The sequence below is a fragment of the Bombus vancouverensis genome, chromosome 16 (genome assembly GCF_051014615.1).
Source record: "Bombus vancouverensis nearcticus chromosome 16, iyBomVanc1_principal, whole genome shotgun sequence".
NCBI classification, from domain to species: Eukaryota; Metazoa; Arthropoda; class Insecta; order Hymenoptera; family Apidae; genus Bombus; species Bombus vancouverensis.
The window spans coordinates 7,973,648-8,001,066 of NC_134926.1; the positions used below are offsets into that span (position 1 = coordinate 7,973,648).

Consider the following 27,419-nt stretch of genomic DNA (forward strand, 5'->3'; position numbering starts at 1 on the left):
AAACAAGAGGAGAAACTGAAAATAATTGCTGCTACTCATAGCATCGTTTCCTTTCACACATACATTGTTTTATTGACCCCTGTTGCATAGTACAGCGAAGCTTGGATAAATATATTGCTACATTCTACTGACTGACAGACTAGCCGAAAAAAATGACGGAAGTGTTGCATATATCATCACACTAAATAACAAACCTATTATAAATATAAAATTTACACTCTACGGATATCTGTTTTGGAAAACATCATGAGTTATCCATAGAATACTCTGTATTGAACTATTGTATATAAAAATATATCTTTTTATATTCAGAATTAAAATATAGCCTCTTTTGGTAAGAGAGTATTATTACTTACATACGTACAATTTTGTAATGCATGTTTCTCAATTCTAAAATAAAAAGAATCATTATTTAATTAATTATCGTCCAATTGTAAAAAAGATTAGACCGGTTTTTCTGGTGCATCTACGAAAAATATAATTCCATAAAGTAATTTGTACAATATTTGTGATACTTAAGAGTGAATACATTAAGTATCTGTATTGAGCAGATTTGCGCAAATTCTTTGGAATAAAAGACATTTCTTTTGGTACCATAAAAATTCGCATGCCATCGTGTCTTTGTCATTGATATGTGAAACAAAATAAGTAACTTGTGCATTTCTGTAAAACATCTTATAGACAAATTACAAAATGGCAGTTCAGGAACAAGATGGAAGACATTCGCTTGATAGTGAAATACTATTATCTAAATAATTACAAACAAATAAGTAATTATTATGGGCTAAAAGCACCGACAAATACCTTTTTATAATATAATATTGGTGTTTTGAACTGACATGTCCAAATGGGCAATTTTCTAGCCCAGCTGACTCATTCTAAAATTACCTCCAACAATTTATCAATAAATATATAAATCCCGCTTTTTATTTCTCCCAAAGCGGCACAGCCAAACTATGGTAAAATTAAATTTAGTATTATAAATATGGATAATAATTTAATTTTCCTATTCATTCTTTGGACATGTCATCTTTTTTCTTTTAAGGGACCAACTTAAGTGGTTTCAAGTCCCGTACAATACTTAGGCTTACAAAACAAAGTATGGAATGCCTAGAATCGAAAATGCCACTTGAAGAAAGCAAGCGATTAACCAAGTATGCATTAAAGTTTGGTGGTATTGGTATCATCAGAAGTTTCCACCACATCATTAGCCGAATTTACATTGAAAATGTACTTCTTGTGCGCAGTAGCATTCTTTGATACCACGTTCTCACTACTACTAGAAATCTCCCTATTCCTGTGACGTATACGTTCTCCTATTAGAGGGAAGAACAAGTTGGTATCCAGCCCAACTTTCGGTTCTTTATATATCCGGTTCAAACAGTAACTGAGGCCTAATCCAATTATGAACGTCATCAAAAATCCAATTGGAGCATACCACATATAAGAGACCCGATACATATAGAGGTAATCATCTGATTTCCTAAAATAAAACATTATTTCATTATAAAATTTCCTTTTTAAAAGATTAATTAAGGTTAGGAATTGCTTACAATGGTATTTTTTCCATAGGGATGAAAATGGTTGCATTTGAACAACCACTATTGGTAACTGGTAGTGTTGTTGGAATAGGCCTGGGTTGTCCAAAAGCAACCCAAAACAAAAATGCTAGAGACACAGTAGCGCCTATTACAGACCCTGTTTCAGAAGCTGTTTCTGTGAGCATTCCAAGAGTGAAAAGGCCTAATAATGGACCACCCACTACCCCAAATATTGTTAGGCCAGCCTATAACATCAATAGAAGTAAAACTTTCTTAAATGAAATCCTGACAATATTTTATAGTATTCTTATGATTTAATTGGTAAAAAAAGGATACCTGTAAAACACCTCCCAATAATTGTGCCAGAAACGCCAAGGCAATGGAAATAATTCCATAAATGAGGGCAAGTAACTTAGCCATGGTTGTCGACATACTCGTAGAGAATTCCTTACCACAACATTTTTTATATGCTGGTTTTAAATAATCTTCTAGTGTTACTGCTGCCAAAGAATTTAATGCTGCTGAAATAGTGCTGAGACCAGCACTAAAAATACCTAAGATATGAGAATATATTAGTTTGAAGAATTTACTTCACCTGCATTAACACATTTTTAAGCAGTAAGAGGTAAAATAAAAATAAAATATAAATTTTACCTGCTATGAAAAGACCAGGTAAACCAGGTTTGTCAGACATGGTGTCCATGACATACAAAGGCATCAACATATCTGTAGATGATATCCTTTTTTGAAGCAAAGGATCACATTTATAATATTTACTATATATTGCTAATCCTGAGAAACACGTAGTCATTGAAAGTATTGACAAAATTGGCCATGCCAGCCAAAGTGCTTTCTGTGCTGCTTTTATATCTCTAAAAATATTATGTAAAATTAATAACATTTCATATCTTACTCATTGTGATACTTACCTCACTGTTAACAAACGCTGTACTTGAACTTGATTTACGCCATACAGTGATAGAAACGTGCATAAACCACCAATAGTGAGCGACCACCAAGTATGTCGAACTGTGGGGTCTATCGAAATACTTGGAAGATATTTCATAATTAGTTTATCAAAATTAAGATATCATTTTTCATTATGCCACACATTGTACCTGTCAAATTCAATCCTATGTCCTTCCTCCGCTATTTGCCAGATTCTGCCTATACCTCCAGCCTCGTTAGCAGCTATGATGATAATAATAAAGACAGAAACAAACATCAGCAATCCTTGAAACACATCTGTGATTAAGACAGCTTTGATACCCCCTATGCTTGAATAGAAGGCACATACTAAGCCAAGGATAATAATACTGCCAGTTTTAGAAATTCCTGTTGTTGCCTCTAATGCTAGAGCGGGAGCATAAAGTACAACACCAGAATACAAAAGCAATTGCAGCCAGTACACAAAACTAGCCATCATTCTAGCTCTGATTCCAAAACGTTTTTCTAAGTACTAGAAAGAGATAAATATGTAATTTAAATATACATAATTTTTTATCATTTTTATTTTGTTTAAACGAAATTTATCATACAAACCTCATAAGCGCTTGTTGCTTGGAGTTTAAAAAATACTGGTAAAAATCCATAACAAACAAGAGGAGTTCCTATGAGGTATGATAAATTAATTACTACAAACTGTGTTCCATATGTGTAATTTTCTGCAGAAACTCCTAATAAAGTAATTGCAGACATGAAGGAAACCACTAGTGCGACAGCCACAGGTGTGATGCTCATTGACCTGCTGGCAATGAAGTATTCCTGTTAAGAAAATAATTTTGTTTTAATTTAACATTGTTTTAGAAGCCACAATTTTAAAAGAATGATGTATATACCTCCATAGTTTTTTGTCGTCCACCACTGAACCGGTAATAGATACCTATGCTCAGACTTATGCATAGTGTGGCTGCTATGACTAGATAATCTTCCCATTGTAATGTACCTACTTCTTCCATACTATTGTTCTATTGATATAAGCAAGGAATACTCTATTAATTTTATACACATATTTTTACAGATGCATTAGGTAATATATATTAAACAGAAAATAATTCTATGTAATAATCAAAGAAGAAAATAAAGTTGAAATACATTCTATAAGTTCAAACTAAAAGATCAAATTAAGAAAGATATAAGTATAATCTCCTAATCTACCTTAAGCACCATATCTTTATAATGTGTGTTAAGTATTATTTCCCAATATTATCTACTGAAAGCAAAACATAGTTTTGCATCACAAATGCTTGGACATGTATCACATTTAGTTCAAATTCTTTTTAAAATAAAAAAATTCTTACTGAAGAAAAAGAATATTATAAAATCTAAGAACCTGTAAGATAATGCAAGAAGCAGACTATATAGACATATAGACATATAGAGATCAAAGAAGTTCATATTTAAATACTGTTTACTTATCAGTTATAAAATAAACAAATTATATAGTACAGACCAATTATAGTATCATCTAGGACTCTCATAGTGCACAACAATGAATATAGTGACCCATATTTATTGAGTTGTGAAATTAGCGATAGTTCTTATCAACCGCATAAACTTCATGTAATCCTATTTCTTTGATCATTTAAGTCGCTGTGTTTGATTGTATCGAAGGACTAACTATTGTTGATGACGTAAACAATAGTTTACATGGTTGTTAAGCCGTTTCAACGATAATTCGTATCGATGGATAGAAAGATGTATCGTAAAGCATATTGCGAACTTACCGGAACCGTCACAACGTCGTTCACCGATGCAACTGACAGAAATATCTCGCTACGACGGATCGCTCTTCATCCGCGTCGCTGTTCTGTCTGTTACTGACTGTTGGAGGACTTTAACATGCTCGATCTTTCGCATGAAAAAGTAGCGTGAGTACACAAGGACACGTGTAGAAGTATGCAACACCATATTGAAACTATGCGCGTGCGGGTTTAAACGGTACGAGAGTACCATTTTAAATACATTTCTGTATCATTTCATATTACTTAAAAAAATATTAGAATTTTATTGGAATCTATGGAAATTTTTTATTTAGATTAGGAAACTTCAATTTGCTCAGAAATGTTAAAAAATTTCAGCGCGCTTTAAAAAATATTAGAATTTAATTGAAATGTTTCTTTTTCATTTAAATTGAAAAATTTAGGAGATTATTTTCATTCTTTAATGAGGTATTTAATCAACAATGAATTGGTCTTTATATTAAGCATTTGTTAAGAATTCCAATCTCCTAAGAAATATTGAACATTTTTAGCATATATTTTGGAGAATATATCTAGGATTTTATTAGAATTCTTCTATGAAAATTTTTATTTTAAACTGGCAAATGCAGGAAGATTATTTTTCTTCGTTAATTAGATTTTTGATGAATATAAAGCATTATATCGAAAACTAATTAAGGAATAAATTAAGTTTGGGAAAAAATTGGGCATAAATACTTAATAAATAACTCCATAGAAAGCTTATTAATTTAAATCATTTATAGATTATGCAACATTGTTTTATTAGTAAGAAAAGTGTGCAAATTAAATTTCTTTTTATTTTAAATACGAATAGGATTCAACAGTTTTATTGTGAGAGCCACTGTTCTGTACTTTTAAATTACTGTGGTGACATAATTAGAGGCAAAGGTAGTCGATATCTATTTAAATAGCCACTAATATACGCAAATAAATGCATCGGTATTATAAAGTTAGCCATTTTATTTATTCTGGATAACTTAACAATATTTTTTAACGTTTCATTAATGTTTTCAAATCATACTTAATTTCAGCACACTCAGCTATATGTTATGCATCTGTTATGCAAAAATTACGTAACACGTAATCGATATCCTGATTTAAGAAATCATTACCTGGAATTAAATAGAAACTTAATTAATTGGATGAAGCTACAAAAACTCGATAAACCTGACTATTAATTTTTAAATTATGTAGAAATGAAAAATCTCACTGTAAAAATTATTTTACACTAAAATAGTAATTAAAAATAAAAATATTTATAATAATACTCCAAATGCATGATACTCTGAGCTACAGTAAAATTGATTACTATTTTCTACTAATTTCTTCTAATAATTAAATATCTTCCGTGATGGCTGATTAATAACACCGTTTTCACTGATTCGTGAATTCTCAGAGTTCTCGACTGATCGATCTCTCGAAATCTATTCAGGCAATCGACTTGTTTGAAATGGCAGATTACAGTGAAAAATGTGTGGAAGATTGTTCATTTGATTACAGTGATGATAAACAAAAAGGTGTCTGCTTAATTAAAGAAGAGTAAGTAATCATTGTTATTTTGACTATTAACATTCAATTTTTTCAAGGTAACTCATATAAATAACATATATAACTACATAACCTCGATTTGTTCAAACCGCGTGGCATTCTGTCATTATGCAAAACTTTTCTGTCGAACGCAATAAAATAAAGATCACAAAAATACTTCTATGTCGTAATATTTTCTTAAGTAATTTATCTTCCGATAAAAAAAATGCTTTTATTTTTGTATAATAAATTTATCCGTAATGTCACAGGTTTATTATAGAAGATCATGTAAGACTTCTAAGTGAAAAATGTTTGACTGAGACTGACAAGCAAAAAGTATCAAATAATACAACTAATTTAAGTGAGGATGTTTCTATATTGGATGAGCCTCCAACCAAAAAGCTTAAAAATGATGATAAAAAAGAAAAGCTCAGGGGGCAAAACAAAGCAAGGCCACCACCATTTAAGACACAGCGTGAACTGAATTTATGTCCCTGGGTAGCTGACCAAGCAGTAGATGAGCCTGAAAGGAAATGTGATAATAATCAGTGCATATTTTTGCACAACAGAGTTGAATATTTAAAGATTAAGCCAGATGATATCACTGATGAATGCTATATCTTTGAGCTCACCGGCAGGTGTCCACGTGGTGCTGCCTGTAGGATGGGTTCCAAACACTTGACAAAAGAAGGTTTGAATATTATTGACAAGGAAAAAATGGACGAATTTAGGAAAAGGCCTCCTTCTACAAAAAATCATTTAGCTAAAGATATTCAGATACAATTAAGAAAACACAAATATAATTTTTCTAAATCTGAAAATATTGTTAAGGCAAATGGACCATCTAGGAAAAATATAGGAACAAAAAAGGTTAAACAAGAGCCAGAGATAGAAAAAATTAAACAAATTGATGAATCCTTGGACAGAGATAAATTGGAGGTAAAAGATAGTCCAATATTAGATACTTCTATTAATGAATCTAAGAATAAAGCTCCTGAGACTCAAAATACAGAGAAGAAACTTGGCCCTATTGAAGATTATGATTTAATAAAATGTAGGGACTCAGAAAAGAAAAAAATTGATTGGAGGAATAAGATATTGTTAAGCCCATTGACAACAGTAGGCAACTTACCATTTAGAAGAATATGCAAAGAATATGGAGCAGACATAACTTGTGGAGAGATGGCTCTGGCGCCAAGGATATTGAAAGGAGCACATGAAGAATGGGCTTTGGTAAAAAGACATGAATCCGAAGACATTTTTGGTGTACAGCTTTGTGGAAACAACCCAGGAGTATTAACAAGATGTGCACAGTTGCTGAATGAAGAAATTGATGTTGATTTCATTGATTTGAATCTTGGTTGTCCCATAGATCTAATTTATAGACAGGGAGGAGGTAGTGGTATGCTGAATCGATTAAATGTTCTAGAAACTGTTGTGAAATCTGTTAATCAGGTTATGAATATACCTTTAACTGTAAAAACTAGAACAGGGGTTTACATAGATAAACCTATTGCACATACTTTGATGCCAAAGTTTCGTGATTGGGGTGTGTCCATGATTACTGTGAGTAAGTTAATTATACTCTGAAGTTGTTATGATAAGACTTTAATAAATTATGTTAAAAAATATTAACTATTAATTGTAAATTAATGTAGGTTCATGGAAGATCACGTGAACAAAGGTATACAAAGTTAGCTGATTGGGATTATATAGAAAAATGCGCGAAATTAGCTGATCCTATTCCAGTATTTGGAAATGGAGACATTTTATCATATGATGATTATCAAAGAGTTCAAGATGCATACACTTCTATATGTGGCATCACCATAGGACGTGGGGCATTGATAAAGCCATGGATATTCACTGAAATAAAAGAAAAGAAGTTGATTGATATATCAAGTTCAGAAAGATTTGAGATCTTGAGAAAATATTCTAAATATGGCCTTGAACATTGGGGCTCGGACACTCGTGGCGTCGAGACAACAAGGAGGTTTATGTTGGAGTGGATATCTTTCTTGCATAGGTAATTTTGATTTTTTATACATATATACATATGTACATTTCTATACATATGTTGTGTAAATTATTAAATTCTATTTCTATTTAGGTATATTCCTGTTGGAATATTAGAGAAACCACCACAAAGGATTAATGAAAGACCTCCATTTTATAGAGGCCGTGATGATATGGAAACGCTAATGGCCAGTTCAAATTGTGCAGACTGGATTAAATTATCGTAAAAATATTTTATTTCAATGTCATATCTAATGCATTTGCTTTGTTTTAACTTAGACTTCATTTTCAGGGAGATGTTACTAGGAAAAGTGCCTGAAGGATTTCATTTTTTGCCAAAACACAAGGCGAACTCGTGGAAATAATAAATGTGTCACGTAAACAAAATAGTTTTATATCATAATATTTTTCCTTCCTATTTTTAATATACGTTTACCACATAGAATAAATTCTAGGTAAAAGAACAAAAAAATCGTTTTTATTTTGTTAAGCACTTATAGCTACATAAAAAGAAAACAATGAAATAAACAACTTTAACTAACAAATAATATAGATCACAAATTTAGATATAATTCATAATATACATAATGATTCTATCTTCTGCACCACTGCAAAGTGATCAATGGATTGAAATGCGATGCCAAATGAATTTATCTTTCCATTCCTTGATCGTTAACCTTCCTGCTTCACCTATGGACTACACATAGACTATTGCAGACTAGTAATGATTAGTTATATCTCCTAGGACAGATTTTGGCCACATGCAATCACAACCACTGGCAATCTGCTTGACGAAAGGTTCCCAACATTCGTTCTCCCATCGCCGCCTTACCAATAACAAGCTTTTACTTCTTTGCACGCAATGAAAGCCATTATGCACGCATTTCTGAAATAAATATACTTCACTTAATACAAGAACAGAAACAAGAGATCTTCAGCTTCTACAGAGATCTTCCAAGGCTGGTCATTGGCAAAGGTTAATATTTTATGTTATTGCATTCGCAAGATATAAATATTAATTTGTTGACAATTGCCATCATAGAAACCTAATATATTCTAAAATGCTAAATTAACTTCAAATAGAGAAACTATTGTACACTCACAATTTCACTCAGGTATTACAACTATGAGAATAAAACAATCATTCCTTTCAGATTCCAGACTTTCTCTACTCAAGGAACACCTAAATTACTAACTACAGTACTTTATTCAATGGAAGTTTACATATACTCTAAATTTGAGGTAATTTTGCTAAAACTATCGAATTTCTTTTTTATTTTTCAATCTACCTGCTTCGATGGATTCGTGGCGCGTTGCAAGCTATCTAGCAAATTGTGACTTTTACAGTAAACTTCGTGATAAAGAGGCGGTTGGTACTCGTATTCAGAATCATCTAGCCGCACTGTTTCCGTTACAGTTTCACATAGACTATGATAGTCCTATAGACAAAGTACAAAATGTTAGACTTCGCTTTCCATTTATTTCTCTTTGTTGAGTACAGTATGACTGACAGGCAATGAATTTCTATTGTCCCTATTAAGGGGCCGTTGCTGCCCGTTCTCAAGCTTTTCGATATATTCTTCTTCAGGTAGATAGAAGAGGTCCCGCCCCAGGGGAGGATGATATCTAGGATCATGATACTGTGTGACATCCAGTTTCTTTAATTCCTGAAAACTTCTGTTGCACTTCTTGTAGAGATCGTAAGAATCCATCCCCAACACTCCTACAGCTGCAAACTATAAAAAAAATTTTAGGAATTATAAAATAGAACTCACTTTTTTTATGAATTGTCAAATTTCCATTGTATTTTTTACTCCGATTAAGAAATGAATTTCCTTATTTTAAATATGAATTATCCAGTAAAAAAGATATATATATATATATATATATATATACATATAATCCTAATATATATAACACTAATACAGTACAGCTTATATACATATATATATATATATATATATATATATATATATATATATAAGATACATTATAGAGAATGCAATTCAAGAAATTACGAATTGTATAATGAGAATTGGATTAGCTACAAATGTAGTTATACTGTATTAACAGAATAAAGATTTTGGCCATTATAGTAAGGAGAAATATTGAAAGATCAAGTCTAGAGGATCAAAGCTGCGAAAAACGTGAAACATCAATAATCGACAATCGTACTGGCATTTTGTCAGTTACTACATTATTAAACGACTGATTCACTCCACTTCCATTCCCACTTGGTAGAACCCTCTGCATACGATTTATGCTTTATCAAGTTTGATGGGTCTCTAACGTTGACTGAGACCTCCGTCAATGCTTAAATTTTAACGATGACGCAACATGATGTCACGAAATATCATTAAAAACTCATGATATCATCGTCTTTATCATTTCAATAAACGTCTATAAAAAGAGAACATACAAAAGAATATATGAAATTAATTTTTCAATATATTGACTGGAATTATATTAAAGTATTTACGGCAGCAGCAGCGTGGTGAAGATATATTAAACTAGTTCAATGAAGATCATTAATTGAAATTTAACAGAGGATTAATCGAGCTAGTCTCGTGATCAATTGGTTAGTGATGTCAGAAATCAGAGTAGTGTGTTGACGAATCTTTGAAGATGATGTTAGTCCCGCGAAAAACAGATTATGAACCGGTCAGCAAGGTCGATCGTGATTGAGCTGATGTGCTTCGCGTCGTATGATATAAATTGGTCTTCCCCGTGCCGATCTCTGTTACTCTGCCTTTAAATTGACTGTGGAATAGTACTCACCTAGCAAAAACAGAGGAGTAATTTGGAAACAATAAAACATTCAACTATACTAGCTAATACTAAACAACAAATTTCATAATTTTTAAATTTCAAGCTAATTTTCTGTTCAAAAAAACGTTCTCTTTAACTAGAGTTATTGATCAAAAAATCAAAAAAATACTCTAAGTCATTAAAACTGCTATAAACCTTTTCCAGAGATAACTGTAATTTGAGAATGGACACTTTAATTTAATATTTCTGTTTATAAATTATTCCTCTACTGTAGGTTCTTTTGGACTAATATTTTTATTCCTATGGATGTAATTAGGAAAGTGAAATCATGGAATTTTTGGAAATCATCACTTCTACTTTTAAATCCCCCATAAATGCACAAATATTCGTAGTCTAATGATTAGAAATCCAAAAAATAGAAACTCTTCTCTAAAGGTGCCTTAAAACTTTCTTCTCCCAATAATACATCTTAAACCCTAAGTCAGTAACAATTATTACACCTCAAAGTGTCTAATAACTAAAACGAAAGCATTGTTCACCAAATGGACAAAATTAAAAGTGAATTAACACTTTCAGGAGGGGAGGTCGTCAGCTCGGACCGCTATCAAGCGTATTCTCCACGCGGTGGCACATCGCTGTGTAGTAGGTAGTTATCCAATTGACAGTGCCCCCGTCTGACATAGTTCAGTCGACGACAAACTCAGGACGATCCGACTGCAACTCTGCCAGCAGTGACGTTTTTGCTACTCCACGTTCCGGTATCCAGCGAATTGCGTCCTTCCAACGTGTGCTTCTTCCAACTTATCTCAATACCGTAGACAGTGAAAGGAGCATTTGCATCATTATAATCATTGAAGAAATCGACATGACGATTCCCGTAAGGGTGTCCAAAAACGTGATCGTGCTTTGGGACCGGCTCACTGGTCCAGTGAGAACGAACTCGGTCAAGGTTGGCCATTGTTAGTGAACTGTTTCTTTTTTCTTTTTTTTCTGGCTGTCTAGAGACAGCCGGTGAAATCGGTCGGACCGATATCTTCTTCTGGAACAAACACGTGTCCAAGTGGAAGGAGATGTGAGTGGACCAGCACGATTGATATGGCAGCCGACCTGTACGCGAATGGATCTGTGAAGTCAACGTCCGACAGGTGAGATATAAGCAGATAAGAGATAACTTCAGATAAGCTGCTGTGCTTTCTGTTCCCTATATGCTTTGATGCTTGTTTGTTGTCCAACGATGAAGATAAACTGGGTGGAAATGGAATGCAATGGCAGTTTATGCTTCAAGGCAGTATTATTGGTTGCAAATGGGAACACTGGCATTATTGGGACCGTTTGCTTAGAATTTTTAAGAAACTGTTAGTGTTTGTGGTTGAAAGTAGTTGAAGGATGGATGAATTATTGGTCTGCGACCAATTTTTTAGAGAGATTTTCTTTTCCTTTGTAAGGTTCATAGATAATAGGCATGTAGGTTTTATTCTTTCATTGGTATATGTTTTATACTTTGATCATTGATGATTTGAGTGTTAATTCTCTTTCTAGTAAAATTCTCAGGATAAGTAGACCAAAGTGGAATTACGTCAGAATTCATAGAATTCTACACTGAGGAATGCTTGACACTCTTAAGGAGGAATGGATAATGATCTACTACAGTTTTGATTGTCGCATTTTTAGTATCCTGATTTTGGGATGACTAGTGCAAGAACGTGATTTCCTCGCTTTTTTACGGCAATTTTTATGACAGTGAAACGGTTTAATAGCCGTTACTGCTGTCTGAGTTAATAACCAATTGACCCTCGACCTCCTGAGCAAAGGTTCCATTGACGAATACCGTTAGACAGAACTTAAGCAGTTGGTCACTCGAAATTCTCCTTCTTCTTTTCTTCAGAAAAACATCTTGAACATCGTCAAAAATTATGATTTATTATGATTTATGGTGTTCGCCCGTAATTAAAAAATTAAACGAGTAGAAAAAAAATCAGGAACTGAATAATGGCAGGGGTCATCTAATCTAAAATCATCAGATTGTTTGTTGAAACGTGTACGCCACTTGACTTGGTCTCAATGCAAAGTCGTTTCAATAAATTCACGTGGTATCTAAGAAATTAAGATAGACATAAGATTATTATGGTAGCATTTTGCTTCAAATTCTTCTTCATTTTTCCTTCTCTAAATCTATATTATCCTTTTTTTTTTTTAGTTGTTTGAAGAATTAATGTGCCTGCACAAAGTGACTATCTATATACTGAAAAAGACATGTCTGTGTACCATCAATTATGAAATAAAGTATAGTAGAATAAGTGTTCACGTAACTGCTGTCAAAGAAAAAATTAAACACAAACATGTGCTCTCTTTGACAATATTGACAAGGATCAGCAAGTGTTGACCTATTTCGAACAGTTTTTGCCGGGAATTTCTCGTGGACAGTCGACACACTCGTTTACTGGGACTTTGCAAAACGTATTAGCCTCATTTAAATTTATTAATAGCCTTTATACCATTACGTTCAACTATCAGAGTTGAATGTGCTATCAATTAAAAGACATAAAATCAAATAAAAATACTATCACGATAGAAGACAATAGTCAAGGTCATTAACTTATAAATTTCATCAAAAATTATTCACCAAAATAATAAAAAGAATTACTACAATTATAAAAATTCTTCTATAATATATTAAACAAAGAATAATAGTCAAAGTGATCAACTTGTAAACTTTGTTCAAATAAAAAAATAAAAAATATATAATTATATAAATTCTGCTATGGCATATTAATTAGAGAATAATATGGACTATTTTTCAATTGAGAAACTGTGTAATTTCATTTGTTAGGAAGTGGAGAAGATAGCCGGCTAGCACGCAATTCAGAACACGAAATTGTGGACGGGACGCGGCTTGTAAACGGGAACGATTAGCAGAGAAGAGGCTATTAGACTCGTTAATTTAGGAAATCAATTAAATTCTTTGTCATAAGTGGTAACCATGTGGCAAGAATCCCATTAAAATACTACGTGATGTGTTTACTGTTGTTTCAATACGTTATTCGCTCCATGTTGCCAGTCATAAGGCAGCAAGTGTTCTAATCATTCTGTTTTCCACTTTGTAAGACTGGAGTCTATACATTTCCTTTCGGTTAGTTAGCCACTGTGACTTAGCCAATAAAAATGTAAATTTCTCGCTTTACATTCTTTAACAAAAGATTAGAACTTAATTTTAGTGAAACTGAAATTGTTTAGTTATCATATTTGGAAATAGTATAATTGTCTTTATAAATATTTGTAAAGAAATTTTTCCCTTTCTCCGTTATAGTGCTATTTCAAAGCTTGTCGCAGCTTTTGCACGAGCATCTTATTTGGGTTAAAAGTTTCATTTCCTGAGCAGAACAGCGACTTTAATTTAAGTCTATAGTCGACGTGTCGCTCTACCTACATTCATCTCGCATGATCCTCACAAATTTTTATTTCTTCATTCAGTCTCTTTTACATATTCATCTGTTTTTAATTGATACTTATTAGAATTACTTAGTTTTATTATTCAAATTTGCAAAAAGTTCTTTGCAATTCTTTTGACTCTTTTATCAACAGTCGATAAATACAATTACTCAATTTGCTGAAGATAATTTCTGCTAATACTAATTCCATATGGCGTTTCCTTTTTTCTGTAACTGTTTGCCCTTTTTAAATACTTTGGATGTAATCGAACATCTGAAGAATGTAACGAGTCCAGTTAACACTTTGGTGACAACTTTTTTTTAAGATAAAACTTTCCGTTGCTAGGGGAAATCTGCTGGGGAATATTTTTTACTCAAGACAGCGAGCTTGTGTATAACTATATTAAGAAGGAATGCACACGAGTATCTTGTGTTTAAAGAGACAATTAGATCATGCTGTCAAGACATTTTCGCGAGGACGAATTTAATCCTATTAGCAAGTCGCGAATGACGTGTACGAAAATTCTAAATAAAATAGCTATTCGAAAAATGAGAATTATTCTTCAAAACCATGAAATTTGACTCGTTATAATGTTCTGTATCTTTGAATACCTTGACCCTAACTTTACCTACTTTATTCTTCTGTTTCATTTTAAATCGATGAAAATGTTGAATTATTATCATATGTTAGGATATCTAAAATATTTCTTAGGGCCACAGACTGAAAACAACCAAAGGTCCATTCGCTGTGAGATTATTTTTAGGTAGCCAGATAGAGGCTACCCCTTGATGCTGGCTAAAAATAGCCGGTAAGGCCAATCCAGCTCCAATTATTCCATTTAGGTATTTAGGTGACAATCGACTGACCGCCAATTTAGAAATATTCCACACGCTGACAGCACGGGGACCTCAGTCAGCGTTCTGGACGAATGCAAATAATATGTTGCCAGGACAGAAAAAGCATTCTGTAGTTCCTATTCCATTACAACAATATTGAAAGATGAAAAACTAAAAATTGTATATTCAACAATATAAACTCCAAACAATGTTCAACAATATTCAATCAAATGGGAGAAAGTTCAGAGAATATTACAATAAAAATATCTAATTAGCAGATTCTGGATATTTATGCATTTACATGAAATTTGCGATGTTTCACAAAATACACATAATGTAAAAAAATAATATGAAATATCCAAAGTGTATTGCTCTCTATAATGCTTGGCGAGTAAAATAATTTCCTATTAAAATTCTACCTTTTTAATTATATTCTCAACAATATGAATTTGTATAAAAACCCGTAGTATGTTCATTAGAGAGAGAAGCGTAAGTATTGATTAACAAATTTAAGCAGTGTAATTATTAATTAACAAATGTATTCAGCACAAGCGCGAGGCACCCCTGCAGTATGCAACCGGTGTAACTTAGACGTTCGTTTGTTCGCAGAATTACGGGCAGCATGAGGCAACGTAAGACCGGCACGCTTGGCGCCGCGGCGCCTATGTCTACAGAAGAAGGATTGAAGTTTCAAGACAACAGGTTCTTGACGACATTAGTACTCGGGAGAAATAGGTGAGTACCAGCATTGTTCTCATTTTGCTCGTGTAATTCGAAATTTCATCGACCCTCCCCACGTAGCAATTCGTTTCAATTGTAGTTTTAGAAGGTTCGTTTTAAATTGCGTTGCATCGAATTCAAAAGCATTGACGGTTATTCGGTTATTTAATAATGATGGATTGTTGCACGTGTGGTCACGTGACCGGTTTTGCTTACTGGAGAGTTGTCTAGGGATTTCTAATGTCAACAGAACTTATTGAAATTTGAGATACATTCAAACTGTTGTTCGTTTCTAAAAAGCACAGACGTACCTGAAATTCTATTCACAATTGTTAAATTATAAAGCGGATAAAATTTTTACGAATCAATCTTAAAAACAATTATTAATATAAATTATTGAAATGTTAAATATTCGAATTGTTGTTTGTCATTGTCTATTGAAAGGTATTTGAAATTGTAACCATAGTTATTATAATTGTAAAATCGATAAATTTTTATGAACTAATCTCAAAGGCGATTACCATATGTCTAGTTAAAGTGCCGATTTGATTTGTTTTCAGTTAATTTCTTGAATCGTCTGTATGCTTGTTAAAATTATATGTGCGACGATAAATTTAAACTTGGAAACGCTAAATTTAATCGCAATTTACGTTACAAATTAACGAGTGCGTTTAATGTCTTTCTAAATGAATTATTACGAATGGGCATGGTGAACACACGGAGACGTACTAATGGTTCGATAGCAAACAACGCAAGTTTTCTTAATGACGTAGTAGTACATCCATGATAATTAAAGTGTTTAAAGCTGCCAGCATGTTATATATATAGGATACGATTATGTACGCAAAAGTGCAAACATTTTGCAATATACATTGTTATTCCTCGCTATAACTTCCATTCCATAAGACTTTAAACACAAATTTTCAAATTTAAAATTATACTTCTAAAACTTTGATGTTTAGATTATGAACAATCAAAATTTGGGATTCAAATAAAAAAATTCGAAATATTTTAATCTGAAACTTGGGTATTTAAATTTTGGTATTTAAATTTTGAGGTTTGGAATTTTTTTAATAAAGGTTTATAAATGTGACATCTTCACGTTTGCAACTTTGGTAATTAAATTTTGAAATCTGAAATTTTTTTAATCCAAGTTTAGAAATTTTAAACTTTGGAATGCAAGTTTCTAGGTTTGAAATTATACAATTTATAAATTCGTAATTTTGTGAGCACAAACTTTGAAGATTGAAGCTTTCAAGTTAAAATTTTTTATAAAATTCCTAGTATATTTTGTGAATACTTACCATGGTAATATAACCTAATCGATGCATAATGGTAAAATCTTCAATTTGTCTAGCTTCAACGATAGTGCTGTCCAAAAAGCCACCTGTATTAGAAGCCGTGAGCCTGATCACTGCTCTCTCAACTTTTATCAAGCTCTTTTATATCACCCACAGGATTTGATCGCATTAGGTCATTTGTCATTTCAAAAGTAAAGAACATCGACAATAGATCTTTTTGCAAATACTGAAATCTAATATCTCCACGTAGCTATTTGATCGCCTACCATTTAATTGAATTTTTTAATCGTGTCGATTGACACGTCCTGATATTGATATCGATAACTCGAAAGATACATTCGATATTGTCATTTTCTTTGTCCTTTCATTTTCATATTGTCATGTTCTTTATCCTTTATACACTTTCTTTTATCCTTTTTTTCCCATAAAAACACACCAATTCTATTCTTTGATTTCCTGTCCTTTCCTAAACTTTCAAATTTTACAATTTTCCGTCTATTTTCTTCTTAACACGTTGACTACCACTCTGGTCATGAGTCATCTACATTACCAAATTTCTTAGAGCAATTAAAATAAGATAAATTTCATAAACTAACAAACTGTTAATAACGTGAATGATTAAAGTAACTAGGTTGCGAATTTTTTGTCCTTTTATATAGAAAATTTGTTATAATATTCAATGGATGAAATAAATTTCTACTTAGATTTCATTTGTTTAATTAAATTTACAAAAATACGAATTCGTAATAAAAATCCGCAGTCTGTAAATAATATTGTTAGAAAAAATGTGTACAAATACAATAATTAACAATTTAATTTTACAAAAATTAAATATTATGCCATAGTATATTTCGATCTGTTGTGGCTCCTAGGTCAAGATATAGGAAATTCGTGCGACAATCAACGTATAACCTATTCTTTCATTTTCCATCTTTGTTTTCTTCGACTGTGCCGCGATTGGCATCCCTGTTTCTCTTTCCCGCTCATTTCTTTGATTCTCTCTGTCTTTTCTCCTTTCCTCTTTCTCTATTTAACTTGCTTCTCGATATACGCGCGAACAATGATGAAAGCACTTCAATTACTAATCGCGACGAGCGTGCCGAGTTTATGGTGGGACTTGGACAGACGGGCCAGGATTAACCTTAATATCGCGGTCACGTATCACGCGACTCTCGTTCTCTCTCGCCGAAAAAATCTTTTCAACTGTTGTTCGACAGTAGTGACGGATTCCGCGCACCAGACTGCAGTGCTTATGTCGGATAAACGTTAATCCTCGGCTATTCGACACTTACGTGAGTAAACCCCCGATAGAAATATCACAACAGGAAAATATCACAAAAGTCAACTTTAGAAAGGTCACACAGCTTGATTTTATTTCGATAATTTCTTTAATGTAGTTCCACCCATGTAATGAAATCGTCTAAATAAAAATGGGGCCAAAGTGACATTTAAATTTCCCTCCATATTTTGGTTGATATACATCGTGCATTCTAAAGAGGACAGGGCATGTCGCAACAGGGTTAGAAAAAGGTCATACAGCTTAATTTTATTTCGATAATTTTTTTAATGCAGTTCCATCCACGCAATAGAATCATTTCGATAGGAATGGGGCTAAAGTGACATTTAAATTTTCCTCCAATTTTTGGTTAATATACAATGTGTGCTTTAAAGAGGAGACGTTGGAGTATTGTAGTGTTTCTAATACATATTCTACAGTGTATAATACATTCGCTATGGTATGTAAGTGAAGTAAAAGTTATTTTGTGTTCCATAGAGTGGATTTTTAATGAATTTGTTTAAATAATGGAAATGGCAATGGGGAAAGTACTGGGAAAAAAGTTATTCTAGAGTAAATTGTTCTGAATTAGAATCTATTCGTTAATGCGGTTCCACCGACGTAATATAATCATTTTAACAGAAATGGGGCTAAATTACATTTAAATTTCCCTGTGATTTAATAAAATTTTTCATTTTCTGGTTGACACACAATGTGAACTTTAAAGAGATGATGTTGGAGTATTGCAGTGTTTTTGGTACACTTTCTATAGGGTATCATATAATGTATCAATACACTAGCTATGGTATGTATGTGAAATAAGAGTTATTTTCTATTCCTTAGAATGGATTTTTAATGAGTTTGTTTAAATAATGATAATGACAATAGCGAAAGTACTGAAAACAGAAAGAAAATTCTTTTAGGATCAGCAAATTGTTCTGAATTAGAATTTATTGCTCGTGAAGTTGGTTTCTCTAAGAAAGACCAATCGACTTAATGAATCAGATTGGGGCTTGCGTAGGTTGCGTCGACGCTTTGTCGACGCATTTATTTTGACAACATTACATGTAATTGAGACTTAATAAACACATTGTCATTGCCTCCTTAATACAGTCTGTCCCTAATTCGTGCATTGTTTACCGAAACAAACCTTTAAACAAACTCCAACATATCTTCTCGATCAAATATTTGTAATTCTATTTTAAATTAAATATACAAGATTTTTAAAAAATGTTTACAGCTAGCAGATTCTTAGCTCTGTTGTGGCTCTTGAATTTTCTATTCTGCTAGTTTCCTAGAAATAAATATTATATTTAAAATAAATATTATAATAAAATGTAGATATTACAATTTTTAATATTTCATAAATATGATTTTACTATTTCTTGGGTGATTTCCGAATGAATCGAAAATAACCCAAAGATCATAGTAGGGTTAAATAAATTCTTTGGATTTTTATGATTATTCAGAAGTTCTTAGCCATAAAAAAACACCAATGGATAAACAATAACCCAAAGATCGCAGTAAAGTTATAAAAACAGATCCTTCAATATGAAACATGAAATATTTCATTAAATTTTAGGAAAATCTCGCCAGACGTTTTGCCGTCGTGTTCCCCGGGTATTTTCCGGCAAAAGTCGTTCGGCGCGTCGACACCGCCGAAGAACAACGCGGGCGCACCTGCGGCGAAAAATCATCAACGCGCAGGCGCAGAACCGCGAGATCCACGTGAGCCGAAAGCACCTAACAGCGGTAGCGCACGTTTAAAGAGCGGCGTGTTACTTCTCGCGCGGGGCACCCGAGGCACCAGCAAGCACGCACGTCTTGGCACGACGCTGGCGAACAAAATGGCGTCCTCGAGCTCTACTACGGTCGTGCAGGGCTGGCCGAACACCAAGGACGACTATGAGCTCAAAGAGGTTATTGGTGAGTAATCGTTACCTCGCTATTTCCCTCATCCACTACAACTACAAAAGCATTTATGAGATTTTTCAGAATACGGATCGACATTATGATACTCTACCGGGTCCCGAATGAATAGCTACTTCTGCTTCTTGACATTATGCACACAGAAAGTTATTTGGCTCATTAAGTGAAACATTACTTAAAAACGCGACGTTTTGAAATTGAATATGTTGAAACATTGATGATTTTACGATCGTCAATAATGAGGTTTAAATTGACGCATTGTCCCCGTCTGCGTTTACGTGGCTATCTCTCTCACACCTATGTTTAAAGTCTACTGTCTCGCTCGCTCTCAACCAAGGCACGTATACCGGTGCCCGATACGTCCTAACCTAGTTAACTTGCTTGAGAAACGGATCCAGTAATTTTTAACGTAATATATATACGTAGAATACTCGCAAAAGCTCTCCAGATATATTTATAAATTGTCGTAGATAGAATTATTACTAGCTTTTTTAAAGATATCATTACCTCGAATATATTTTTAAAATAATTAATTATTTTAACATTTTGCTTCTAATGAGTGTTTCAAATGATTAATTACCTTAAAATTTTAATGTAACTCTTGTATAATAATTTGTTGCAGTATTAAAAATAGAGTTTTGAGATATTTATTCTGCTATTTATATTAGGTTTTTAAGAACATCTTTTATTCCAATAAATTTTTAAAATTATTATTACTTTAAGGTTTTAATACAGCTTTTATACATACAATAACTTTTGAAGTATAAATATTAAATATTAATTTTAATTTAATGTTGTCATTAAATTGATTCAATTAATTGATAGACAAATTTCCGTATAAAAAAGTCTTTTTACATTTATAAACCTGTTAATTAAATAATACATTTTTTCCTTAAAAAATTAAAAACTTAAAAACGGGGTAAAAAGATGTAATTTGAAAAGTACGTACATATCCTGCGTCATGATAGCGACACGACGTATGATGACGTATAATTACGTCATCGACTGTTCAAACACTTGATTCAACCTATACAATATTTTATTGCAGAAAATTTTTATATTCTTCATTTAAAATTGTGTATTATAATAATTCGTTTTATTTCAGGTGTTGGTGCAACCGCCGTAGTACACGCAGCATTTTGCATTCCTCGACAGGAAAAATGCGCGATCAAGAGAATAAATTTGGAAAAATGGAACACAAGCATGGACGAACTTCTGGTAATTTCTTCATTACATATTATTGAGGAAGAATTAGAAAAATTATTTGATAATATACATTGAACTATGGAAAAAAACATAACTACTCAAAATATTAAATTATTTAAAATCTCTTTTTGTTAACAGAAAGAAATACAGGCAATGTCCTCGTGCAATCACGAGAATGTGGTCACATATTACACGTCATTCGTCGTGAAAGAGGAGCTTTGGCTCGTACTCAGGTTGCTAGAAGGTGGATCCCTATTGGACATCATCAAACACAAAACCAGAACTACAAACTGTAAACATGGAGTGTTTGATGAAGCTACAATAGCAACAGTCTTACGAGAAGTACTCAAAGGCCTTGAATACTTCCATAGTAATGGGCAAATCCACAGGTATATTATTAATTTCCTTTTAGATTTATGAAATTGTGTAAGGAAAAGTAATTCGCAACGTTTAAGTTGCAATATCTTAGATATTCTTATTTTCCTTAAATTCTTACTGTTTTCTAATATTATTCAGTTTTTTAGTGCATTGATATTAACTCTCCATGGATATACTGGGTTGTTTATATCCAAGCAAGTTTATATCCTAATTTTGTTACTTTTCTAGGCTTCCAGAGTATGAAGAAATTCTGGAATACTTATTGATGTCTCTACTACACTATACAATCAGTTTTTACGTCATATATTTAAAAAATTTTCTAATAAAAATAATTCACAAATGACTCAGGTTGCCGATGGAGGGTTAACATGCTTTTATTTGTAAAAAATTTTGTATTGGACTTCTTTAGTTTTTGAAGTAATTAAAAAATTTTGGAGATCAGTTACAGAAATAATAATTTCTAATGAAGTGCAAACTGAATGTATTTGATTCTCTGATAATATATAGACAAATTTTAATAACAGAATAATATTAGGGACATAAAAGCCGGTAATATCCTACTAGGAGAAGATGGCACCGTGCAGATAGCCGACTTCGGTGTCAGTGCCTGGTTAGCGACTGGTCGAGATCTAAGCAGGCAAAAAGTCAGACACACGTTTGTGGGCACACCCTGCTGGATGGCACCCGAGGTCATGGAGCAGGTGAGAGAGGAAAGTAACATTACATCTTCTTAGCCTGCGTTTTTGGTGTCCATATTTATATTTTCTGTTCAGTAGGCTTCTTGAAATTGCATATCTTTATTTCATAGAGATTAATATCTAGTACTAACCTAATAGCTAGTTCCTTTTTCATAACACATATCCAATTCTCACAAGACTACTCTACCTTACTTAAAAAATTCTAAATTCAATCTTTGGGTTTTTTAATTTTTGTATGTCCTCTTGAGCATGTAAATTGTGTAACAATTATTTTATTTGTCCATCAGATTATTTATTATTAACTACAAAATCTTTTCTTTAATATTACTAATATAAAAGGCATGTAACTGTTTGGAGCAGCATGATTGGATCCCGCTATTGGCATTCCGATTTAATGCGTACATTGTAAAATCAATTATGATATGCAAATATCCTTGCAGGACCATGGCTATGATTTCAAAGCAGATATTTGGTCGCTTGGCATCACTGCCATCGAAATGGCCAGTGGTACAGCTCCATACCATAAGTATCCTCCAATGAAGGTGCTGATGTTAACTCTGCAAAATGACCCACCAACTTTAGATACTGCCGCCGACGATAAAGACCAATACAAAGCCTATGGAAAAACATTCCGGAAAATGATTGTCGATTGCTTGCAAAAAGACCCAACAAAGAGGTTAATTTTACTGGAAAAATTGTTCTATTAATCTATTAAGGGCCAAACAATAGTAATAAATTGACTGAAACAAAATTGCAAATGAAATGTTGGTTCTTTGTGGATTAAAGAAACTGAAAAATTATACAATAAATATTAAAGGAGAATAATTTTACAGACCAACAGCAACAGAACTGCTGAAACATCCATTCTTCAAAAAAGCAAAGGATAAAAAGTATTTGCAGCAGACTTTGGTAGCTTGTGGTCCTAGTCTCGAAACTCGAGTACAAAAGGTATATTTTTTCCTTATTAAATTTTTATAAACCAATAGTTTATAATTTATATTTATACTTTATTATTTTTGTATTTATTCCAGGCTTCAAAGAGACAACCCGGCACATCGGGTCGTCTACACAGAACAGTTACAGGAGAATGGGTTTGGTCTTCGGAAGAAGAAGACAGTAGCGCGTCTAGTGGCGATGAGGGAAAAGAAGCTCTGCCGGTTAACACGATCGAAAATGCATCTAGTACCGAAGAGGAACCAGAAGAAGAGTTTTATGGACAAGTGAAGTCAGCACGAAGTCACATTGTTGTGCAAGCCACCGAGCCGAATGTTCCCATAAACTTGGTGCTAAGATTACGGTATATCTTTTTAATTATATTTTACCATTTTTTAATTTCAATACTATATTCGCAACCTTTTCAAATTTCAAATTTCAAGGCCGCTTATAAAGAATATGTTAACTCACATTTCTCGCCTTTATTATAATAGAGCAATTTAAAAATTCAAGATATTCAACCAATTCCACATCAAAATTGAAATGAATGTATCATATTTGTCTCATGTGGTCACAAAATATTCATTTCAGAATTAAAACATTTTCTCTCCTATAAATTTCTATTTTCTTTTTCACTTATTTGACGTTATTATATTTTTATTACAGACGTCCTGAAACCCATTTCACCCTTGAAGACAAATCCGAGTACGTTCCTACCCAATTCCTAATCTTTCACAGCTATTGCTAACTTAATCTTTTTCTCATAATAAAAAACATTTTAATGAAGATAGTGCCTAAATTGTGATTTCCTATTGAATAGAAAATCGTTTCCTGTTTAGAAACCAGAAACGAGAGCTTAACGACATCAGATTCGAATTCGCTGTTGGAGTAGATTCCGCCGAAGGAATCGCGGCGGAGCTAGTTGGTGCAGGGTTGGTTGACGGCAAGGATATCGTCGTGATTGCTGCAAACTTGCAGAAACTCATAGACAGTGCCGGCCAGTTGCGGACTGTAACGTTTTCACTGGTAAACCTTCTTCCATAGCAACATTTTGAGGCTAGGAAGATCAAACGATAGTTCAATGTAAATGACATTGTTTCAGAATTCTGGTCATGCAGCGAACGAAGTGCCGGACGACAAGGCATTAATAGGATTTGCTCAGATCTCCATCACCGATTAAAGCAACACACGAAAGTTCTCGAAATCTCTCAGGATACCATTCTTAAACGTCAGTTCAGAGAATGGAAAGTATCAAAAGCTGATGGATTCTCTCGATATCTGAGAATTTGAGAAAAAAGATTTACCAATTCTTAAACTCAATTCTACCAAAAATAATTCTACCATTCGTTTTTTGCTTTCTCACGGCTTTTGCTACTTTCACTTCCTTAGTTCTAACCATAAACATATGAAATACAAACTACGAGTGCCAAATGAAGAGCGTGACCCTTATTGGAAAAGAAATGCCTAGCCCTCAGTTGATATTGTTGGATTATAGAAAACAAAGGTTAATTTTAAGTCTGATTATATTTAGTTTTAAAGTATTTAACTTAGATTTGTGTATTTTATACTTTGCACGATATATGTTATTGATGGTCTTTATGACGTAAAATATACCATAAAAATTAGCGTGGAATATTCTGAAATTAAGTAACTAATCCTAAAGTTTTGTAGGTCAACTACAATCGAATAATACCAATTGAGGATTAACGCGGTCATCCTTTCCCTTTCTAGCAGATATTTATTTCTAGCAGATAAAAAAGGAAAGAGAGACCTCGTTATTAATTTCCATCTCTTTCTCAATGAACCCCATTTTCTCAATAAGGCATTCGCGGTCTGTACTTCTTACATACATGGTTCAGAAAAATACAGGACAATGAATAGAATTCATTTGTTGATGGACTGCTTGGATGCACATTCAAAGCTACATGCAGAACTATCAGTCTTATGAAAATAGAGAATAGATTATGAATGCTGATATTAATAGGAAAAAAGAAGCTGACAGAAAATAATCAAGGGTAGTTCGCGATGAGCTTCTGTGGTGAAAAAGTATTGATCCAATTCTGCCAACTGTTCGGTTCTGAACCTGCGAAGATAGAGGAGAAAACAATATAGTACTGGCTTAAGTTTTCACTTGCTCTAATCATTAATGGCTGTAGTCTCATATATTCAACCTATATCACTCATATTATTGCATTAATTCCTGTGTAAATATTAATAGTCGATGAATTCCTCGAGGAGTTTAGGTTTATCCGGCTCGCATAAGCGGGCATGACAGAATTTCAAATAACTAAGTAAACGAGTGGCGAACTGTCGAAAGGTGCTTAAAAACACATTTGACTTACTTATTTGAAATGCCAGACAAATAAATGATATATATATCATATATCATTGGATATATACACATAAATCACTATGATCACGTGAATATATATATATATATATACATATACATACATATATATATATATATATATGTATATGTATATATTCTTTTTAGTCTTTCTTGAAAAATATGCGCAATGGTCGAATGCATATCTTGTACTAGAAGAAAAAAACGAAAAAAAGAGAAAGCGGGAAAAAAGCAGTCGTCAGTCTTTCCTCCTGTACGATGTAAAGGTCGTTTAGCGTATTTCCTTATGCTTCATGTTACAGGATCGTAGAACACGCGAAAGTACTAAAGAAACGTGTTTTGTACTTAATTAAATAGAATTAACGAATAGTGGATTTATTATTTTGTAGCTTCATTAGAAACAAACGGTTGAGAAATGGAAAATTATGATTCACACGTCTTTATCGGTGATTTTAAAGAAAAGCACTCATAAATACAGGTTCTAGGAATGGTTTGTAATAACCCTTTGAGGTCTTATTTTCTGGTCAGGCTTGAAATTATCTATCATTGTTCAATAATTTATAAGTAAAAGAGAAAACTTTTCATGATATATCCAGTATGTATTGTTTCGTTAATAATATAATATTAATGTCCATTCTCTTTTGTTCATTGCATACTTTTATTTACTAAACTGTAGCTATATTTTAAAAATCCGAAATAAGTGGTCTCGAGACTTAATAGTGTATTGATTTTGATGTAAAAAAATTGCCTGATGAGACATAAACGACGTAAAGGGTTGTAAATTAGATTGTGTTGGAATCACATTAAATAGAATGAAATAAAATATAAGCGCAACTAATTCTGCATATGATTGATAAAACCGTGAAAATGTATGTGAATTATACAGGGCAAATAAATGATCGTAATTAGCTTGTTTTAAAATAATGTGATTCTGGTGTTAAGCGAGTTTCTGATCCACGTAGTGACTCTTGTAAGATTGATAAAGGAAACAAATATTTTTCGCAATATTATAAATATATCGATAAATGAAGATGATGGTACATAGAAATGGAAATATTTATTGCTTGGAAAAACAATACAAAAAGGAGGTTTCAAATGAAATAAAGCCTAGAATTATTCTAACGAATGAATAACATTTTTTAATTAAAATAGAATTCCTTTATCTATTGTAAAAACGTTTAACGGTAAATTTTTATAAACCACTTGCAAAATACAAAATTCCTTTGTATTTCACGAGAAAAATTGTCGTATTTGCTTACAAGTAAAAATTGTTATGGAAAAACTATTGATGCTTGTTAACTCCTGTTGGATTTCATTTTCTTTTTGCAGTAATGCGTATCATTAAACAAGAGCAATGCATTTTAACACAATTGACCGAGAAATAGTTCTGTCCAACGATTCTTTATTTTTATAGAATTATTAGAAAGAATTTAATTGTTTGTGAGAAATGGATAATCAAACTTGAATAAAGTAATTCATAACTTTTGAACAGATTTATTACACCTTGATATCATTCAAATGCTTTAAGTAGTAAAACATTTTTGTTGGCTATTGCTACGTAAAAATTAATTAAACATAATTTTTTGGTATGAAGTAAGAAAGGTTAGAATATACATATAAAACAATAATATAACTCATATTAAACATCACAAACGAGGAATGAGGAAAATAATTTATTTTACTTCTAGTATACAAATTTATTGAAGACTACGGAAAAATAGAATGTTTGTTTAAGAGAAATGAAAAACTTCCTTACTCTTACGATGTTC

At 32.6% G+C, this 27,419-nt stretch overlaps 4 protein-coding genes and 1 long non-coding RNA gene across 10 annotated transcripts; 2 read left to right on the plus strand and 3 right to left on the minus strand.

Annotated features, from left to right (window-relative positions):
* Window positions 1-46: 46 nt before the first annotated feature.
* On the minus strand, window positions 47-4,487 carry LOC117161142 (putative sodium-dependent multivitamin transporter). The gene is given in 10 exon segments (XM_076625723.1): window positions 47-1,483; window positions 1,554-1,786; window positions 1,878-2,095; window positions 2,196-2,413; window positions 2,471-2,590; window positions 2,660-3,000; window positions 3,084-3,305; window positions 3,380-3,508; window positions 4,268-4,318; window positions 4,320-4,487. Coding segments are annotated over 10 exon segments (1,986 nt in total). The 5' UTR covers window positions 4,452-4,487; the 3' UTR covers window positions 47-1,161.
* Window positions 4,304-9,048, plus strand: Dus3 (Dihydrouridine synthase 3). Of its 3 annotated transcripts, none has more exons than XM_033342441.2 (6): window positions 4,304-4,411; window positions 5,679-5,821; window positions 6,079-7,375; window positions 7,468-7,835; window positions 7,920-8,048; window positions 8,118-8,297. In XM_033342441.2, the coding sequence occupies exons 2-6, from the start codon at window positions 5,733-5,735 to the stop codon at window positions 8,188-8,190; spliced, it is 1,956 nt and encodes a 651-aa protein (XP_033198332.1). In that variant the 5' UTR covers window positions 4,304-4,411; window positions 5,679-5,732; the 3' UTR covers window positions 8,191-8,297. The 3 variants fall into 3 exon arrangements, with proteins under 3 accessions (XP_033198332.1, XP_076481840.1, XP_076481839.1); XM_076625725.1 differs by lacking the exon at window positions 4,304-4,411 and adding an exon at window positions 8,980-9,048 and having other exon boundaries at window positions 5,689-5,821; window positions 8,118-8,202; XM_076625724.1 differs by lacking the exon at window positions 4,304-4,411 and adding an exon at window positions 8,576-8,668 and having other exon boundaries at window positions 5,689-5,821; window positions 8,118-8,202.
* On the minus strand, window positions 5,019-5,615 carry LOC117161171 (uncharacterized). The gene is made up of 2 exons (XR_004464966.2): window positions 5,493-5,615; window positions 5,019-5,394 (listed from the first exon to the last, which is right to left on the minus strand). It is a non-coding gene; the product is annotated as an uncharacterized LOC117161171 (long non-coding RNA).
* LOC117161164 (uncharacterized) lies at window positions 8,282-17,388 on the minus strand. Of its 2 annotated transcripts, none has more exons than XM_033342480.2 (4): window positions 16,884-17,388; window positions 9,337-9,561; window positions 9,115-9,264; window positions 8,282-8,711 (listed from the first exon to the last, which is right to left on the minus strand). In XM_033342480.2, the coding sequence occupies exons 1-4, from the start codon at window positions 16,908-16,910 to the stop codon at window positions 8,544-8,546; spliced, it is 570 nt and encodes a 189-aa protein (XP_033198371.1). In that variant the 5' UTR covers window positions 16,911-17,388; the 3' UTR covers window positions 8,282-8,543. The 2 variants fall into 2 exon arrangements, with proteins under 2 accessions (XP_033198371.1, XP_033198370.1); XM_033342479.2 differs by lacking the exon at window positions 16,884-17,388 and adding an exon at window positions 10,001-10,197.
* LOC117161141 (serine/threonine-protein kinase OSR1) lies at window positions 11,347-27,143 on the plus strand. 3 transcript variants are annotated; one of them, XM_033342439.2, is made up of 12 exons: window positions 11,347-11,471; window positions 11,597-11,739; window positions 15,469-15,594; window positions 19,739-20,082; window positions 21,191-21,303; window positions 21,430-21,680; window positions 22,205-22,370; window positions 22,808-23,043; window positions 23,201-23,315; window positions 23,399-23,664; window positions 24,140-24,326; window positions 24,403-27,143. In XM_033342439.2, the coding sequence occupies exons 1-12, from the start codon at window positions 11,460-11,462 to the stop codon at window positions 24,478-24,480; spliced, it is 2,037 nt and encodes a 678-aa protein (XP_033198330.1). In that variant the 5' UTR covers window positions 11,347-11,459; the 3' UTR covers window positions 24,481-27,143. The 3 variants fall into 3 exon arrangements, with proteins under 3 accessions (XP_033198330.1, XP_076481836.1, XP_076481837.1); XM_076625721.1 differs by lacking the exons at window positions 11,347-11,471; window positions 11,597-11,739 and having other exon boundaries at window positions 22,205-22,377; window positions 22,806-23,043; XM_076625722.1 differs by lacking the exons at window positions 11,347-11,471; window positions 11,597-11,739; window positions 15,469-15,594 and adding an exon at window positions 18,405-18,616 and having other exon boundaries at window positions 22,205-22,377; window positions 22,806-23,043.
* The last annotated feature ends 276 nt before the right edge of the window (window positions 27,144-27,419 follow it).